We start from the raw sequence: 19841 nt of genomic DNA on the forward strand, positions 1-19841 counted from the left end.
GGTAAATTCCACCATGCCCATCTGTCTGTCCTGACAATAACACTTCACTACTAAAACAAAAAAATCAATTTTCCATTCTGTGGATGAATATTGCGATCCTTCTTCAGCACTTCAGTGAAGTTTTAAAAGAAGCATGAGTGGCAGAGTGATAACTTGCTTAAGATTTCCTCAGTTTGAATCAATAGAAAAGATTCTGTCTGGTATGAAAATTGATTTGTTTAGGCGAGGAATTCTGTGCAGCATAAAAAAAGCCTTATTTACAAAGCTGTATGAGACACCTTTCCCTCCATGAGAAAAGTACAGCCTCTCGCAATGTGCAAACTGCAATAGTCAACAGTTAGTTGTTTTTTTTTGATTAAAAAAGCCAGGCAAAAATACAAATTTGCTTAATCACAAGATGATTAAATTACATTAAATGATTGGTCTCTCTAATTTGTTGTACGCTACTATGCATCAGTCAGATTTACAGCGCCACTGTAAATGCTTGTGTGATGGGCTTTAAATTGTAGAAGACACCTTGGGCGTCATGAATGTCCGCACTAACAAGACAGGAATAGCAGAGATGCTTTCTGGGCAGATACTCTCTCTTTGTTTACACTGCTCCTGCACAGTATATCCTTTGCCCGGGGTGATAATGGCACATTAGCATGTTTACGACAACACCCATAAATGTGATCGACTAGAGCCATGACAAACACTGACACTGAACGGACATTTGAGACATTTACAATGCCATTACTGTCCAGCTCCGGCTCTCTTACGGCTGACGCAACGATATGCTACAGGACACCTGTGACATGTGATGCATCTTCAGCTCCGCCATCTCAAGGCATCACTGCCGCTGTCTCTGTATTGACAGCTGGGGAGGAAGAGCATTGGCTGCAGGGCGAACACTAGAGCACCATGAGGGATGATGACCATTGGACACACTTTGCCCTTTGACCCTGTAGGGTTCTCCATTGACAAGTCCATCTGGAGCCCTTAGAGTGCAATACTGTCAGGCCTGAAATAGGGCTACACAATTATGGCTAAAATGATAATCCTGATTATTTTGCGAGATTTTGTGACCATGATTGTCAATCATGATTAGTCTTGGTGATTTGGGGAAACAATTATTTTATTGCACTTTTTGTGCCTTATATCAACAGCTTGATTGTTTTCAGCTACAGCAGGTGAAATGAAATGAGACATTTCTACATAGATGAATCCTACAGTTATTAATTGTGGAGATGAATTGTGCTAAACTGCTATACATAATTAACTGTGCAGCCTTCACTTTAACATGCATCTCTCCAGTAATTACATCAGCAACCCTCCTCATAGTTCATGTTCAAGGCATGACACCCAGTTTCCGGCCAGAGAGAGCTCCACAGAAAACCTAGAAGAAATCTCTGCATATTATATCAGTCAGCAAACATCTGACATCTGCCGGTAGCTTAGCCGCCAGTGTTTAAACAGAGCGAAGTCTGTCACTTAGACATGTAGGGTAGTGGCATCATCCCAGCTGTTCAATTCTTATCAGAGTTGGCAGGAGCAACTCTGATAAGAATTGACCAGAATTAGGCATACTAGGCAAAAATAAAACTACCACTTTTTCCCTTGATGCCCTTTGATTATGTTGATGGACCTATATTAATCAGGTTCGACACCCAAAGAGGATTTTGGTATTGTTTATCTAATGCCGGGCGGCATTTGCCACAGCAGACAGTCCGGTTAAAGATAGGCAAATCCCAGTCTAATCGTCTCATTCCTCCTTCCCTTCATCAAGATTTGTGGCTGCAGAGAGATGCGCAGGGGATAATATCTTAAGAGACAGCTGCATCCCTGTCCAAAGCTCAGGCCGGTATTTACTGTCTGTGTCTGTGTGTGCCCCGCGCTTGTGGTGACAGGCAAAAACACAACATGCATACTAATAGGGTCTTGGATGGTGCTCCTGAAGCCTGGCATCCTCCTCCAGCGTGATCTTAATATAACCTACCCAGCATGTGTTTCATAAACACTCTACTCTACTCTACGATGTCATCTGCTTCAATGAGAAATGATGATTAAACGGTCCAAATCACACCGTCAGGAAGAGGGGGTGTTGCGAGTATATATGTGTGTGTGTGTGTGTGTTTGGTGTTTGACTCGGCTATATTTGACAAGGTCGCGGGCGGGAAAAAGAAACTGACATCCTTCTAACTTCAGATGAACGGTCAATACCAAAGAATTCCCAAAACAAGCTCAACAAACGCCCCCATAGGAGTTAGTTCTCCATAATCACTCTCATCCCATCATGGGCACTATGCTGTGCAGTGTTCACCAATACATTATCATCCCTAATGCACTCTTATTAATGGGGGAAGTGGCGCTTTGATTCATGCCACTACCTCTTGGATTCATTTTACACTTTGAGAGGAGTCTCAAAGTGTAAAATGAATCCAAGAGGATGGATTTGTCTCCAATCCAGTGGAGACAAATTGATGTCGGAGCGGGCCGTCTTCCTTACATCTGTCAGAGCAGCGTGTTTCGGTAACGCTGGTATTCACTGTAATGTATTGAGATATATGGACACATTAGACCCCAGGGAAAACCTGAGCAGAAGGCGTGAGCCAACATAACAATCGGATTGCATAACGGGCTGAAGTCATTGACAACAGCACCGGGAGGATGACACACACACACACATTATGCGATCCCCAGACGTGCGGTGAGAAATTAGCTCATCATGTGTCATTCTGATCATGCCTGAGCTTCCTTTGTCAATCAAGTGTACTCGATGACTGGGGCGGAGCTGAAGGACACAGGGCTTTGATGGGTTAAATGTGTCACCTTCGTCACATCGGGATCAAGACACATAGTGACAGGGGCCAGTCAGAAGGCTACGGCATCGGTGACCCTGTCAAAGTGGTCGCTTCACCCCCTGGACCTACTGGTTTATCAAGGATGCTGAACTGAGTGAGCAGGCTGAATGTTTCTTCACTTAACAGTATGGAGCAGAACTTTTGTACACCTGTACATCGACAGGCGCGTCAGAGAAGACCATGGGCCAAATAAATAAAATACACAAATACAAATAACCTGATGAAGGTCTGTGTACCGAAACGCTGTTCCCAATAAATCTTTTCTTATTGCAAGTGAAGTAGACAGTGTGCGGGAGTCCTTTGTTCTTCTTCACTTAGCAGTATGCCATAGCCAAGAAATACACAATGAAAAGTGTGAACAAAGACTTTTGACACTGCAGCGGTGTTGGCTAAGGCCCTAGTGATTACTTTGGGTGCGTGTTGGCTCAAAAGTATAGTTCAAAAGCGCCATCAAAAGAGGGAAGGGAGCCCACACACCAGCCAGTCAGGGCATCAAGCTTCCAAAATAAAGACATATAGGTAGCGTTTGCTTAAAGTTTTCCTTGTCTTCACTTTTCATCAAATTAAAACAACTTCTTACTGTCTTTCTATTTTAGGCTTGATGCCTTAACTGGCTGGTGTGCAGTCTCCCTTTCCCCTTTGGGAAAGGGACTGCACTATTTAGCCAGTCTCTTGAGACTGCACACCAGAGACTGATGATGTGGAGCTAGAATATGCTGCAATCAAATGTGTATGTTGCCTCTGTCAATAGGTTATTTTTTATAAACATAAAAACCTGTTTAGACTACCCCACCATGTGATTATGTGATTAGAACCATGTACTGCCACCGCGGAACCAGAATACATTATGGATTATACTCTAGGTCAGTGCTGTCTGCGAGAATAAACCACAGACAAACCACAAGCCCCAATGGAGGATTCTCTTTTGCATTTAGGGCCCACTAGTCTAATAATATAAAAGAAGAACATTTGGTATGGATGGCCATTTGGCAGTGACAAATGGGCTCCAACTTTTTCATGTCACAGAACCCCAGATAGACCCAAATTAGGACACAGACCCCCATTTGATAAGATTTATTCCCACAGACCCATATGGGTAAAGTTTAGTTGATTTAGCATTGAATTGTATAATAGTCTGAACTGTGCAAGGGGAGATAATAGTCATGAGAATGAAACATATAATTAGGAAAGTAATTTTTATACATTCTCTAATTGGGATAATTTCTTGTCAGTTTAACTACAGTGAAATCAAACTACTCCTCATTATGCTGGCGACCCCCTGGAACCTCCTCAAGGACCTCTGGCGGTCCCGCGGAGCCCACTTTGAGAACCATTACACTAGGGAATTTCTCATGCCTGAGCTAGTGGAATGGTTGGGCAAGTGCTTGAATGTAATATTCAGGTTTGTATTGCATTGTTCCAAATATTTCCCAGGATGACAAAATTGTGCAGACAGTAGAATATCCTCAGCAGGGCTTTATCAGTGGGTTTTCTCTTATGCCTATGACTTTGACACACATGAGAGTAAAACCGCTCGGGGGGGATAAGGGATTTCTCTCTCATCTTGTCAATAAAAGTAGATTATTCCTTTGTCTGCTAGGCTTCCCATGGAGCTGCATGCTGCCTCTTCCACACCATTAGGGATCACGACCAGCATTACAGTAGTTACAGAGGGATAGACCAGCTATTCAGTAATGACTTCATCATTCCCAAATCAGAATGGATTAGCTGCTACAGTGAATCATCAGCGTTCAGCTCTCTGTAAATACCCTCCGGCGGCCATATTGGTGGTCCTCAGCTCTTGGGAACAATGGCTGTGAACAGCTGCTTGTGTTTCTATATGTATATCTTGGCAGTGTCAGTCTATTCAGTCTCAAATGAATAGACATGGTTAATTTCTGTTTTTTGACTGGGAGCTGACTGGCTAGCTAACTTGCTGGTTAGTTAGCTAGCTAACAAAGCCCAAAAAAAGAAAAAAAGAAAAACAGCGGACTCTTCTCAAGCTACAACTTGTACTGTAGAAAACAAGCACAGATCCTGTACAGACCCACAGCGCCTGTGTTCAGTTCTATGCACTGAAGCCCTGCGACACTCCACTAACGTTAACATGCCACTGAATCACTGGAGAGGACATGATGGATTTCACTCAACAAATGACATTAAATATGAGCCATAATTTTAATGTGTCCATTTGTTTTTTGCTCTTCATACCACCTTATGCCATTAATTAAAAAAAAATGTTCTGTGCACATAAACCTTCACCCCAATGGCTAGCAACAGTCTGCAGGTCAACACAACATAGCAACAACAGCATGCGATCTCTGAATTAAATATTTTTGATACTTATGTATGCACTTGATACTTATGAGTGCAATGATTAATTAAGATAAACTGAATCTTTGACGTTTATAATGAGATGCCCAGGAAAACATCTGCCCAACATAAATTTACTAATATCATTACACTTTCACAGCTTAGGCTACAGGTTACCCATAACTGCATGAATAAAGGTGTGTTTTGAAGAAATGTGCAAAGACACTGTAACAGTAGTGTGCAAACAAATGTATTTGAATAATATAATTCAGTTATTCATTCAGTTATTCATTTCCATGAAGTGGATAGGAAGATGACAACGGTTCAGAAGATGACAGCGGTTTAGAAGTGTGCTGCAGGTGAGAGGGCAGTCAAGCAGAGCTTTTACTCATCCCCTTCTGTTTGGCAGGTCTGTTGGAGTGGCGTCTCTGCTGTTGTAGCCATGTTGTTAGCCTAAGAAGAAATAAGAAGTAACATTTAAACTTTGGTTACTAAATGATTTTGCATTGGAAACAATATTATTTTAAGTTAACTGAATTGATTTAACTGCAAGCATAAAGATTGAAACTGCAACTTACATTAGCAGATTTCTTGTTCTTCCTCCGGAATATGCGGAGCCAAGAAAAGAAGCCACGCGTCTTTGGTTTTGTTGACAGGCTGTCTTTGGCACTGGAACTCTGAGGTCCTGTAGGTTTGACCAGCTGGACTGGTGGAAGTGTCTTTTACAGGGTCAGACAGGACAGATTGTTTGTGTCCTTGGTCTCTGCTAGATGAGCTGATGTGAACAACAGCCTCACACACACAGAGAAGAGTGGATGAGCATGAAGCCTCAGCCTCCTGGTGCAGTGTACTAGTTGTCTTGTTTCCTGCAGCCTGGATCTCCTGGTGTAGGATGGATGGGAAAGGAACATGGATCTGCTTCACAACTTCCTGGTTGTCCTTGGCCACCTTCGTAGTTTCAACCTCCTGGATCAGGCTTGGTGGAGCCTTAAACTCAACCTGGATGGCTGAAGCCTCTGACTCCTGAAGCAGATTGGTTGCTCCTTCCTTAAGCAGGGTGTATTCAGCAAGAGAGACGGGGAGAGCCACCTCTGAGGAGTTATTGTCAGGTCCAGCAGAGAGCACAGTGACTTTTGTTCCTTCACAACATTCAGGTTGATGCAGGACAGTGACAGAGCTTTCAGTTCCTCCTTCTCCAAATCCTGGAAGCTTTGACAATATGGCTCCCATTCATCAAGATTATCTTGAGTAGGGCCATGGGGTGGAGTGTAGGCAGCCATAAATGTAGAACTTGCTGATGAGGAAGCATACATGTGCTTTTGATCAAGTTCCTCCTCCTCCAGGAGGACTGAGAGGAACTGCATCAGTTGAGAATCAGTGCTGACTAAGGCCGTGATCCGTTGTGTCTGTCCGTCTCCGTTCATTTCAATTCATTTTCAATGAGAGCTGTCCGTTGTCCGGGCTGCGCTGATGACGTGTCCATCTCCGTCAGATTTCCGGATAGAAACGGATAGAAATCTATCCGTTAGTAATTCAGTCCATTTTCTGATGGATCAGTGTGGCCGCAGCTTAATGGTTCCCATTTGTCAACATGGTCCAGAGTCGGCCCGTATTGTGGGGAGCAGTCAACTGCAAATCTAGAGAGATGTGATGAAGCATAGAGGAGCTCCTCCCCAAATCCCTCCTCCTTCAGGTCAAAGTGGGATTTGACCAGTGGCTCCCACTCATCCAGGCAGTCCAGAGTGGATCCACAGGGTGAGCAGCAGTCAGCCACAAATCCAGATGTGTCACCTGGGGGAGCATAGAGGTATCACTTTCCAACTGCCTCCCGGTGGTAGTCATCATCAAAACCAATGGAGGAGTGCTAAAACAGCCTCAATCTCTCAATGATTCTGAAGTCATTAGTCATTTGAGCCTCATGGGATGGAGCCTCAACAAGGTGGAGCAGGTTGGATTGAGCCTCAACATGCTGGGTGGATGGATGCTCCAGCATTTCCTAACGCTGTGTCCTCGGTCATGAGAGGAGAGTCTTTCTCTGTGGGAGGAAGGTCTCCTTTGTCCATCTCCAAAAGAAGTTTGTATGCTGATGAAGCTGTGCTGACTATTGGCTCCCATATATTGAGGCTCTCAAATCCACAAGCAGGTTTGGAGCCAAGACCCACAGCAGACTGAGGTGAAAGGTCACAGTCGAGCTCAGCAGGAACTCCAGAGAGACTAGAGGCTTGCAATGCAATGGCAACATGAAACAAATAACCATAAGGCCACATGATGTAGCTTCATTCAAGGTCAACATATAGCTTCAGCTCACTCCTTTCATCATAGTTTTGTTTCCACAGCCAAACTAACTGTGAATTTACAATGTAAATACAACTAAGGAAGAAGTGGACACAAATGCAAATGCTTCAACAAAAATGATTAGTCTATCCTGGGCTGTCTCTTGTTCAGCAAAATCCTCTACTAATCTTTTTATGTAAAATAATAAAATTAAAAAAACATGTGGCTTACCAAGATGGAAATCACTCTCCATGTTTTCCATTCTAACCAGTAGATATTGCTGTTGATGTTTCTCAAAATGAATGCAACGTGAGTTTTCTTTCTCAATTTGCAGGTGAACAGTGATCTGAGATGAAACTGTGAGTCTGACTCTGTGCCCCACACCCACACCACAACAATCTTTTCAGATATCTCTTTTTTTCTTGCCTGGCTATTGCATATTTAGCCATTTGCGCACAGCCAATTCTCCACTGGACCTCCATGATGGCACCACACATGGTTGCTAGGAGATTTGTGACGCAACAGCAAAGCCTCTATATTCTGCTGTTGTTTACTCCTACAACTGTGTGTTCAACTGTACTGCATGAGGTGACCTTGGATAGTCATACAGCCAAACGTTTTAATATTACTCTTATTCATTATGCAGCCACTGTTCTATACAGTTGACATAACACATACTAGCTGCATCTATGACACAGTGCACACACTTTGAACACTATTTCTTGGTAATTAAGGGAGGCACAAGAGAAAAGGTCCTGGTGCCTCATTAGTAGTTTTCATCCCTGCTAGGAGACAGGATGCCAGGCTGTAATTGCTGCAGAGCATCTCAATATCTGTGCATTCAGCTGCAGTTTGCAGAGGGACTGTGAACTGTGAAGCCAACAGGCGCCCTGGGCGACGTCATCAAGAGAGACCCACGTAGCACAAGAGGGACTTACATGGACCCAGTGTGGAAAATGGAAAGGCTGATTTTTTTTCTCTCTCGCTCTGTCTTCTGTATTTGTAACCAAGTCTATACTGCTAGATTTTGTTTGTTTCTTCCTTTCTTTAAACAGATCTTTATGAATAGAAATCCAAGACAATATGCTAATCTCTGTCAAATAAACACTATCCTGGTGGTTTTACACGTTTCTCTTAGAGCCGTTGGTAAGGGAATTAAAATAATATAATAAAAAGCTCACAAATACTTTTAGATATGATTTTACAGTTTTTAAGAAAATACTGAAAACATGAATGAATCAAGAGAAAGTTAAATTCTTAGGTTAGTTATAACTAAATTAGTTATAATGTGAGCATTGTCAAATTCAGTAAAAAGGCCAGCGACTCCAGTGTATGCTGATAATGACCATGCTATTAATAGTTTTAGCAATCACTTACTGGTGATGAAAATAATGGCTCAAAAATAACTCCCAAACTGCAGGACTTTCCCAACAGCTGGTGTCCAACTTATGCTGCAACTTGGTGCCTGCTGATTAAAGCAAAATGACTTGGAAATGACTTCATGTAAATAATGTCCTCTTTGACTCCAGTAGCCTACTCTGCTGTGCAGTGGAGATCTCACGTTCGTTGAGCAGATGCAGTCCAACATGACTGCAGCTGTGAGAGGGGGCATTAATTGAGGCAGATGATCAAAAAAAAAAAAAAAAAATCAGTCAAAGCCATGACTAAAAGATTTGGTCTTGGTTCAATCAAGCAAATGAAACACAGATGGTCTAATATGCAGAAAGGTTTTGATAAACAACCCAAATATTACTTGTGATGGAGTTTTGTATATCATGTGAACTTGCAGAATTTATATTTTTTCTTTGTAGATGTAAAAAAAAAAAAAAAAGAAACAAACAAAAGAAAGAAAAAGAACACCGGCTGTTTCTGAATGCAGTGAATGGTTATTATCATCAGCATAAGCACTCTACTCCACAGTATTGAGCCTTGCCTGGGGGAGGGCCTGAGGGTCTCCACAGCCACAGGCTCTATCTGACTCACTCCATATATCCCAGCACACCGAGCCTGACTCTGTGCCTGCTCAGTGACCCTCGCAACAGACAGCTTGTGCTAACAGGCTCCTCCAGAGCTTATTGGGAATCGAAATGAAGATTCCGTATTCCATGTTACCTAGGAAATACAATGAGAGACTGAGGTCCTGATTCTCGAGGGGTTTGCGCTGTGATGAGTGCATGCTATGACTATTCACCAGCCAGGCACAATGACTGCAGAGCATGCCTAGAGTGCTGATAAATACAGCCACATTCAACCTGTGTTGGTTATACATACATACTGTATATACAGCTTGATTTTCTGTGCACATGACAATGACATGTAGGTGAGACCATGTGAATTGGAGGTAGCGCCAATATTCAGCTATGTCTCAATGTGTTCTTACAGTACCTGGTATGAAGACCAGAGAAGGTAAATTACAGCAAAAAGTACAGAAGTCCATCATGCTTAGCTAGACTTTCAGGGACTGGAATCAGATTTGTTTTGACTCCTTAAAATCTATAAATCTCTTTTACATGGGCAGTGTGAACATAAACAAACCATTTATTCTATATTAAAATTAATATATAATAAAAAAAAAAAATCCACCTTCCAACTCTCAGAGGCTGAAATAATTCATCAGCTCTTAGTGGCTTGGAATTCAAGACGCAGTGCGCAACTGGTGATTGAGTAAGGCTGTTTGGGTGTGCAGTGCTGAGGGGGGTTGAGCCTGCATCACAAACTGATGTGTATAAATGTCTTGGTGAATATAATAAGAACTCTATGCCATTAGCTCAAGCAACTACACTGACCACTTAGTGTTCACAGAAGATAGATAATGCACCACAGATATGCTTTTATCTGCAAGAACGCAACGATTATGAGGATGCAACACTGTTCATTTGTGACAAGGCATGGAGGCAACTATACACCATGTCAACCATGTACACAAACCGCAATGAAATATAAAATATGATCACTATGATATCAGGCAAAGAGAGCACAAAGCTCAGGTGTGCTGTGTTTAGACAGTAGCGTGATATCTGGCTTCTAACCATTAGCAAGATTGCAGAGATAGCAAAAAATAATGGAGGTTAAAGCACTTGGAAACTGGATCCTCCTTTAAACCTTTAGCAGATACATTCAACTGCTCCGCTTGTGTTTCATGTTGCATAGGATGCACTGTAACTACCCGGGTGCCTGAAACCTGATCCCCTGTTTGTTTGACTAAGGTCATGGTATACAGTGAGCGATCTGATCTACGAGTGGTGACGACGTTCTCTGAGCTGAGAAAACAGCGCCGTTATCCTTGGGACAGTTGGGGTCAAGCCTGCTGGAACGCCCCTCTGTCACGCTGCTCAGTTTACTTAGAGAGTCTGTACTTGGGGGATTCTCTTTGCTTTTTATAGCTCTTTCATGTGATAGCAACAGCAGATGAGGCGATCCAAATATCTGCTCTGATTCGACCACGACAAAACATTACTTTAAAGAATAGGGAGGCTCAACTTTGGTTGAACTCGTATTGTGCTGTGCAGCATGTCCCACTATTCAAGTGCTCAAAATGACTCCTCATATCCGCAATCAAAACATGCAGTATAGAACCCCCAAATCCCATATTGGCTAAGCCATGATTTAAGCCATCCTGGAAGAGTCCCAACCACTCTCACAGTGGAGCGTAAAGAGCTTAGGGATGGGGAAAATAGATGTGGTCTTCCCCCTGCCTCCCACCCTCCCCGTTTAAGCTGAAATATGACGTTGTAATTCACTCGCTGCGGAGTCTGGAGGACAAGACAAAGCAGCTGACAACACTGGCGACTGGGGGAAAAAGTGACAACAAAAAATTGAAGTAGAGCAAATAGGTTATTTTGTCTAAAAAATAACTCCTTTGATGTAAATCGATGTGCGAGGGGAGCTCTTTGAGAGAGTATGATTGGAGTAGAGTACAAGCGATGACTCACCACTCTGGCAGCTCTTCAGAGAGGAGGGACTTACTGAGAGAGGGAACCTGTGCCCTCTGCTAACAATGGAAATGGAAATTCCCAACGTGTGTTAAAATGTAAATCATGTTCTGTTTCTTGGGAGCTGGACACAAATATAGTAGCCGCGTGTATCCGTAGGGGTCGAGGCGAACAGTCGCACTGGATGCACAGCATGTGGGTGTTAAGAGTGATGAGGTGTCCGGGATAAAAAGCATGGAGGAAGTGTTGAGGAACACATAGGAAGCAAGAGGAAAATCATTACAGTTCCACAGGCTCTGATGGAAATGTTTAATTAATGAATGAAATGAGATGTATTTACCGCAGTTGGACACCATTTGATTGCAATTAACCACACAGAACCAGAGATGACCTTAAAGTGAACTTTCAAAGTTATATACCGTCGCGTGACCAGAATATTGCGACGACATCTATTAACCTCCAAATATTCATTTTCTGTAAGTGGATGTCTTAATTAATTAAACTGAACCTGCCAAGGGAAAGCTATGCCTTGTTTGATGTAAAGTGCTGGCATAAAGTAAAGTGCCAGCTGCAAAATCAAGAGCTACCTCATTTATACCTCTTCCGTTTCTGAGTGGCTTCCTTCCCTATAAGAGTGAATGGAAGCTTGTGGTGAGTTTTGAAGACTACGTAAGATGATAAGCAAAGAATGCCGGGTCATCGAGTGGGGAGCGATTTTTAATGAAATCTGGAGAGCCAAATTCGTGACGGTTGAGAATTTCACACCAAAACACAGCAAGTGAATCAGATTTTCAGGGGGCGGAGAAGAAGAATACTACCGCGAACCTCTCCTCCGCTGTTTTTCTCGCTCTCGGAATATCACGCTATCCCACCACGCTAATTATATTCCCCTGATTTGTTTGTGCCAAATGAGATCCTGCTGAAAATGTGGCCGCCGAACGCGGCGACGCTCCAAATTAGAAATGCCTCCTTCGCCTGCCCCAGGGGGGACGGTAATTATCACACCTGATACACGCCGGCGTCCCGAACGAGTGACGTGACGCTGCAAGGGTTTGGCCCCGGGAACGCGGGGAGTTAAGGATCGGGTGACTCTCAATCTGTAGACTCCGCAGGTGCAGATGGCCGCCGGTCCGGACGACCTAGAATGAACGTGTCAAGGCAATAGATCACTCAAATGTGTCTGCGTGTATGAGAACATACTTTAGGACTGAGGGCGAATATATGTGTGCATGAGCAAGCCAACAATAACAAAGACGATATCATAGTTCCCATTCAGGTGAAGAAACCGGTTTGAACTGTATGTAACTGTGGATTAAGATATCACATGTGCATATAGACGTAACTTATTTGACTAGGGACGGTAACAGCAACAAAATGACTGAGGTCCCACATGGCATTGTCTCCTCCTGCGAGGCCCTGACAGAACAGGCCTGGCAGCTGCTGTCACCCAAAAATAGCGGTGGGCTGCGGGGCAGGCAAGAAAGAGGCTAGTGGCGCTGGCACTTTATTCACTCTGTTTGCAGGAGGCACCGGGAGAGGTGAAAGTCACACACACACACACACGCACACACACACACATGCCCTCCCGATCCCACCGGCACCATAGGCCACAGGTGGCACACGGTCCCCTCGCCTCCGCCACAAGGCCGTGGGCACGTCGGCGGGCATCGGCCAGATATCCATTACATATGCCAACGCTGTTGTCCCAAACCGAAGCCAGGAACCGACTGGGCATGTCTCCGCGGCCTGGAAAGGGCATGCGAGAGCGCTATGTGAACGGCAGGTTCTTTAACGCCGAGCGGAACGCCACAGAAAATATATATACGGTGATGAAGCAGCACTCAGCCGCATTCTTAGTCATGTAATAGCTAAGTGCCTCCATCACTTCTGAATGGCTGCAGTGCCATAATCGCCTCTGAAAGAACAGAGCAAGTTCTCACAAAAGTGTTTACTCTCTCTCTCTCTCTCTCTCCCCCTCCTCCCCTCCCCTCCCTCGCTCTCCCCCGCTCCCTCATTCTCTCTCATCAGACAAAAAGCTTTTCCTTGTAGTGCTACTATTGCCGCTGCTCACGGAGGCTCTCAGAGGAGGCGGAGGGGAGTTTGTCCGCCTGATGAAAATGCCCTTCTGGTTCCACCTATAATTTTGTTTTCCGAGGGCCACGCTTCCTCCCCGCGGCTGCTCCCGGGCGACATAAGAGCCAGACAACAGCGGTCGCACCAAAAGATGACTCCGCTGCCCTGTCTTCAACACGCTGACCCCTGGAGAATCCTAGACACCTTTGAATCGTGAGCGTGTTTTGTATGGCAGTAACATCTCACTAGGTGATGATGCACTGCATAAAATCTTCATCTTAACAAGTCATTTAGACTATTATTGAGTCTTGAAATCATAATTTTCTTAAATACGTGAAAAAAATCTGCCAATAGCATTAGATAATTTAATTTGTTTCCATGCAAATCAACTTGTTTCAAGAGCTTTGCAGAATCAAGTGTCATTTTCTTGATAGTAGTGCAGCGATCTGCCTTATTCTGATTTGATATTGATATTGATATTGACACTCATTTCTAGAAACAAGTGGAGTTATCTCACCTCACTGACAGAATTTTTCTCCTGGTTTAAGAAAAATAAGATCTGAAGGCTGAATATGCAACTAAATGACTTGTTAAGATGGACGTTTTTTGCAGTGTAAGCTCTAGGTCCGTTCAGCGCTTCCTGCACATTGTTGAAGCCACAATGCTTAACAATCTGAGACAATTCATCCACGACTGACTCCGACTGGGATTGGGGTTAGGGGGCATGCGCTGCAAACGGTCCGCCATGCAGACTGGAGCCAGAGGGCAGCTCCGCGCTTCCATTAATAGAAAACCTTTCGCCGGCCAGAATAATAGCTATGTGACGTCCCAGCACCCCCCGTGGACCTCCAGAACCAGGCCCAGGAGGGCTAAATGTCACTCAGCGGGGGCCCATCATTGGAGAGAAATCACATTCTCCCCCAAAAAACACATTCCCCTAGCACTGTGGGCAAAAATCACACGCTTGCCATCTTACTTGGCGAGTGTCTTGATGATTACGTTCTAAAAAGGTACGCGTGATTAAACAGGGAAGTGGATGCATGACATTACAGGAGACCCGCCGAGTTTATTTTTTGGCACAGGTACGAGCGGCAGCCACCTGTTCGGCCCCAAAGCGAGGTTGTTTGATTTGACGCGAGCAAACAGTAATGTGATGACATCGCTTGATGAATAGGGGCGGGTGGGTGGGTGTGTGAGGGGGGGGTGGGGTAGGGGGGGGGGGTGGGCTTCTGTCATGCACGGCTGTAAAAGTGACTCTTTGCATTGAGTCAGGGAGAGGGGAAATGTAATAATGCATAAACTGACAGATGGGATCCTTCTGTTTCCCCAATCTGGGGAAACCCTGTCTTTACATACAGCCTGCTGCTGCTGCTGCTGCTGCTGACCTGAAATTAGAACGTAAACACGAGGCCGGGGCATTTCTGTTCCATCTGAGCGCGCAGAGAGGAGAGTGCTGATCTCCGACAGATAAGCTCTTACAGACCGAAAAGGTCGTCGGGAAGTGTCCTCCCCGGTAATCAAATAGCCCTAAAGGCAACATTTGATCTTTTACAATCTGCTAAGATGCAAGGGCAGCCCAGCAAATGAACAAAGAGCTTCCACGGGGCCGCCTGCACCTGTTTATCACTCAGCATCCACCGTCTGAGGTAAACACACGTTCTGCTCGCTCTGAACATTTAACACCGGGCGAGTGGACGACCGCACCGACGATCACTATGGGACAACATGTCATAGCTGCAATTGTGGCCATTCCCCCCTAATTTCAGCTCAGCATACAGAGAAAAAAAAATCATTTCCAGTAAAATGATAAAACATGACTTGGGATGATGAGGTTGAGGCTCATGCCATGTACTTTAAACATTAACCAGCTCCTGACCTTTGCTGCATGTCACACCCTGTTTTGACTTTAAAAAGTATTTTCACTTGAATTTTTCTTTCCCGAAAATTTGTCAAGGTTTGTCATCACATGTGAAGATTTTTGTCAATTTATGTTCAACAGTGTTTTTCCTCATAACATGAGGAAATGTTAGATCTATTGAATAGTCTGTAAATAAGCAACCAATGATTTGAGATTGCATTCTGTTAATATTAAGTTGCACGCCCTTTTTGCACAATCCCTGTCTCAACTGTTGGGGCTTAAAGGTCCTTACTGCACCCATCTCCTTGACTTCATCTACATCTACCTCTTCATAATTACAGCGCATTTAGTAGGCGAAACTCTCTCTCTCTCTCCGTCTTTCCTGTATTTCTCTACCTTCAACTATCTAACAAGGGCAAAAAAAAAAAAGCCCACAGTGTCTGGCACTGTGAAGAGCCAAACACTTCAGTATCTAGTGGCCTTCCATGATGAAGTCTGCAAGTACTGTATAACACAGGTAAAGAATAATACCCTTGAGTAGTGAGCTGTTGTAGAATGTTCTGGTTTCAAACAGGCTGCTTACAAAAAGGAACAATTTTAAAGAGGGAGTGAAGGAGCCAACAGAAGATGTGGGACAGTGGGAGGAAATCTAAAAAAAAACAGCTCATCCCTACTGAACAACAGAACATGGACAAATGCGTGAGAGCACACACACACACATACAGCCTTCCATTTAAACTATGCCATTCTCTTACACCCTAACTAAAATACCCTCTCAGACGACCTAGAAATAGGCTTTAATATGCGCCCCCCCCCCACACACACTCTAAACAAGCTGACATGGAATACACACATCTGCCATGCTTAGGTAAGCTGCAGTTGCCATGGTTACAGACGAGCGCTCACTAAACAGTTGTGTGCGGAGCCATCATTGAGACGCAGCAGTTGAGCCACTATATGCGCACACACACACACACACATACACACACACAAACAAAGACAAATACACACACACCATTGCAAAGTCACATACATGTACTGGCTGAAAGCGGAGAATTAGATAACTTGTATCTATGGTAATAAGGAAATATAGGGTCGGAGTTAAGGGGTGTGTGTGTGTGTGGGTGTATGTGAGGGTGTGTGTGTGTGTGTGTGTGTGTGGGTGTGTGTGTGGGGGGGGGGGTCACATCATCATCATCTTAGTGACAGTGTTTGCCAAATGCCCACAGACAGCATGTGGTTGAAAGTGAAAAAACAAGGGAAGCACGGGGATGGAAGTCAAGCTGATCTCATGCTCTTAACTTGCAGTGTCACTCTTATGTCACCGTCACCACTAACTGTCACTAGCGTCTGCGCTGAAGACGCACTAATAGAAACTCGCCGTGGGGACGAGCCCCCAGCGCAGCACGAGTGAGCGAACGGCTGTCAATCAAACGCGCTGCACCCCTGAGCTCAGCTTGAGTCATCAAAGTTTCACATGACATTTGCAGGAAGGAAGAAAAAAGAAAAAAGTGTGCTGTTTTTAGCACAAGTTGAGCGCAGGTTGTTGGGTTTTTTTTTTTCTTCAATTCAGTTTCTTGGTCTTGTGAGGCTAACCGGAACTGTGCCTGATAAATATAAGTACAGAGACAAGAGACTGGCTGTGCGCCCTCCAGGTTCAGACGGCCCGCAATGGGATATGTTCAATGTCTGCCTAGGCCAGCTGGAGGGAAAAACTATGGAAAAAAACATGGAGAAAAATAAAAGACAGGATGCTCAGTAAATTATACAGACAATGGCCGAGATGACGACTTAGGAAACCAATTAGCTGAACTGACAGCTGAACATTGAAAACAAGTCAAATATTGCTGACCAGGATTGTTCAGTTGAAGTAGAAACTGTAACCTATGTAACCAAGAATAGTGTATAAATAGAGCCAGACGTGTAGGCTCAGTTGATATAAGATAGATATAATCTTGCTTAGTCATCTTGGGCTGGCTGAGAAAAGAGGAAAAGATGTAAATCTTTCTAACTGTGTGTGTGTGTGTGTGTGTGACCAGATGAGGACAGAAAGGGGGAGATATAAATCTTTAGGCTGTTTTCTAACCTAGGGGAAGTGGAATAGGAAAGGAGGAACCTGTGGCTCAGGGAGAAAGCTTCTGTATTAAAAAGATATAAAAAGGGTATAGAGTTTAGGTCAAGAGAGCCTTTTGTAGGTGTGTTAGGAGAGATGTCTTAGACTCTTTTTAAAGCATTTGATGAGGGTTTTTCTTTTTACTATTCATTTTTTAAACTTTGTATTGATTCTTCATTGTGTGAGTGAGAAGACCCTTCAAGAGAAAACCATTGTGTGCAAGTATATTCTACTAAGGTAGCAAACCTAGAGAAGGGTAATTAGGTTCATATACCTATTGTATTCTTTTAATCTTTGTATTGTGCATTTATTTCATTAAAGGCTGCATCCTAGACTCCATAAAGGAGGTGAGACTCACTATAAAAGACATTTGGACCTCACACTGATTTATATCCCAGGTACATCTTAGGCCTCTTTAAATAAGCCTTGATTGTGTGTCAAAACATTCTGCTGTGTAATCTGAAGGTCTTACATTGGCTCCAGTAGGGTCGGTCAGGGTGTTTAGTTTTCAAGGGGGTTGCACTACACTTGATAGGCCAATATCTTGACTATATAGTGGGGGTATTGGAGGGAGTAGGTCAGCACTGAATACAGTCTGTATCAAAAACAAAAACCCCTGGATTCTTAAATGACAAGGAGCATTATCATATAAATACTCTTATTTCTGCACATTCTTTTATGATTGAAGCTGAGGTGTCCTTGTCATACTGGGAGAAAAATAAAAGCAAAATCTTTCTTTGTTTACAACCACCACAGACAGAATGCACGGTTTACCTAAATGCAACTGTCACCATGAACATCTTTATGATCAACGGCCCTTTTTTTGTCACTTTCTTTTCTCATTTTTGCCACACAGCAACACCGTTACTTCGTGATGTTCCAAGTCAAAGTGAAACTATGACACTTGGAGAATGAGAGGGGCTGCCCAACATCCACGATTAACAACCGTCACACACTGAGCCAGCTGGAGATGTTGCACTACATTTTTAGGGGGGGGGGGGAGATAAAGCCCTCAGCACTGCGGCAAGCCTTGGCATGGCACTCCCACTCCACGCCACTTCATTTCATTACTCCTCGCCCCTAAACTAGCTTTGCTAAGCACTTATAGCCAAATCATCAAACTCGCTCATAAAGAAAAAAAAAAAAAAAAAGAAAGGAAAAAAAAAACCATATATCAGCATCTCCACCCTGCCAAGCGGCTCGGGCCACGCTGTGCCCCTGCACCTCGCGAGGGGGATTGTCCTTGACTAGAGAGCCCCTCACCCCACTGGACAGCACAGCCGCCACCGCCGAGCGGGACGGGTTGCGGCCCAACGAGGATCTGCTAATCTCATGGCTCGATTTAATCCCGCCGCACAATATAATGAGGATAACTTGTGGTCAAAAAAACACAAGCATGTGTTCCCCACGTGACTTTGTCAACAGACAGACAGAGGAGGCACCGTGGTAACCGTTTCCGCTGACCAAACGCAATCGGTAAACTGTGTCTCCTCTCTCTGTCCTTAACTCTCTATTTCTCTCTGATGGCTAAGGGCGTTACAGGGCGTCCGGCCTTAATACGCTCTTCAAATCTCCTCTTTGTTGCCCTGGCTTTTGTTTTGACGTCTCTGCCCCGCTGTCTGGGAGATGAGCGACCAAGATATGGTATATTTATGCATCAGGCAGAAGCAGACCCTGCCTGCTCGTGATATTTCCTACTTTTTCAGATGCGAGATGTCAATTACGAGCTCCTCCTCAGCAGGGTGTCTGGACCGTCCTACAAACAACAGATATTTCTCACGAGCCCCCCCCCCCCACCCACCCACCCACCCTCATGGAGGAGTTCAACCAGAGTATCTAGCTGTCACGAGGAAGTTCGGGGGGTAATCATGATCGGCTGCCACGCTTCATCTCGTCCACGTCTTCTTTGACGGACGGCCGTCGACGCGCAGGAGCCGCCCGACCTGTCAATGGAGCGGTTAAGCGTGGGGTGGGGGTGGGGGGTTAGGGGTTGGGGGGTGGGGGGGGGGGTGTTGACGACCGAGCGTGAACTCACCAGGACTCGGCCCGTCAGCGTCTGAGCAGATATCATGACCCCCGCCCAGTCTTTAACCGAGGTCATCCAGCCCACCTCGCTGGCCGCCGGGTCGTCCTTGTCGGTACGCTTGATGCCGTCGCCCGTGGTGAGCCGATGGACATCCTGAAAGAACACAGACAGTGACATAAGACATGTCAGTATCAGACAGTACATGATCTTGTTGGAGACTATCTCCAAGTAGGGCAGCATCGCACTCTTGATGAACACTTTTAAAGTAATAATCCTCGACTTTTTCATACAAACAAATGTCTGTTTTGCTACTCTCTAATGCCAACTCATATAACACAACGGTGATTCAACCAGTAGACAGTTCGTGAAAGCTTTTGCATTTGCATTTCTAATCACCCGGTGTATGCTA

General features: G+C 44.5%; 1 protein-coding gene across 5 annotated transcripts in view; it reads right to left on the reverse strand.

Moving 5' to 3' along the window:
- The window catches only part of LOC139647517 (calcium-activated potassium channel subunit alpha-1a-like), a 79214-nt gene that overhangs the window by 49608 nt on the left and 9765 nt on the right, over window positions 1–19841 (reverse strand). For all 5 annotated transcript variants that reach the window (XM_071523430.1, XM_071523428.1, XM_071523429.1 and 2 more), the window contains exon 2: window positions 19442–19585. In XM_071523430.1, coding sequence (XP_071379531.1) covers window positions 19442–19585 — 144 coding nt within the window. The remainder of the gene's footprint in view (window positions 1–19441; window positions 19586–19841) is intronic.

This window comes from Centroberyx affinis, unplaced genomic scaffold, assembly GCF_046629955.1.
Source record: "Centroberyx affinis isolate AG114_WGS23_722 - 3 ecotype Tasmania unplaced genomic scaffold, CSIRO-AGI_Caff_v1 ptg001088l_1, whole genome shotgun sequence".
Classification (NCBI taxonomy): domain Eukaryota; kingdom Metazoa; phylum Chordata; class Actinopteri; order Beryciformes; family Berycidae; genus Centroberyx; species Centroberyx affinis.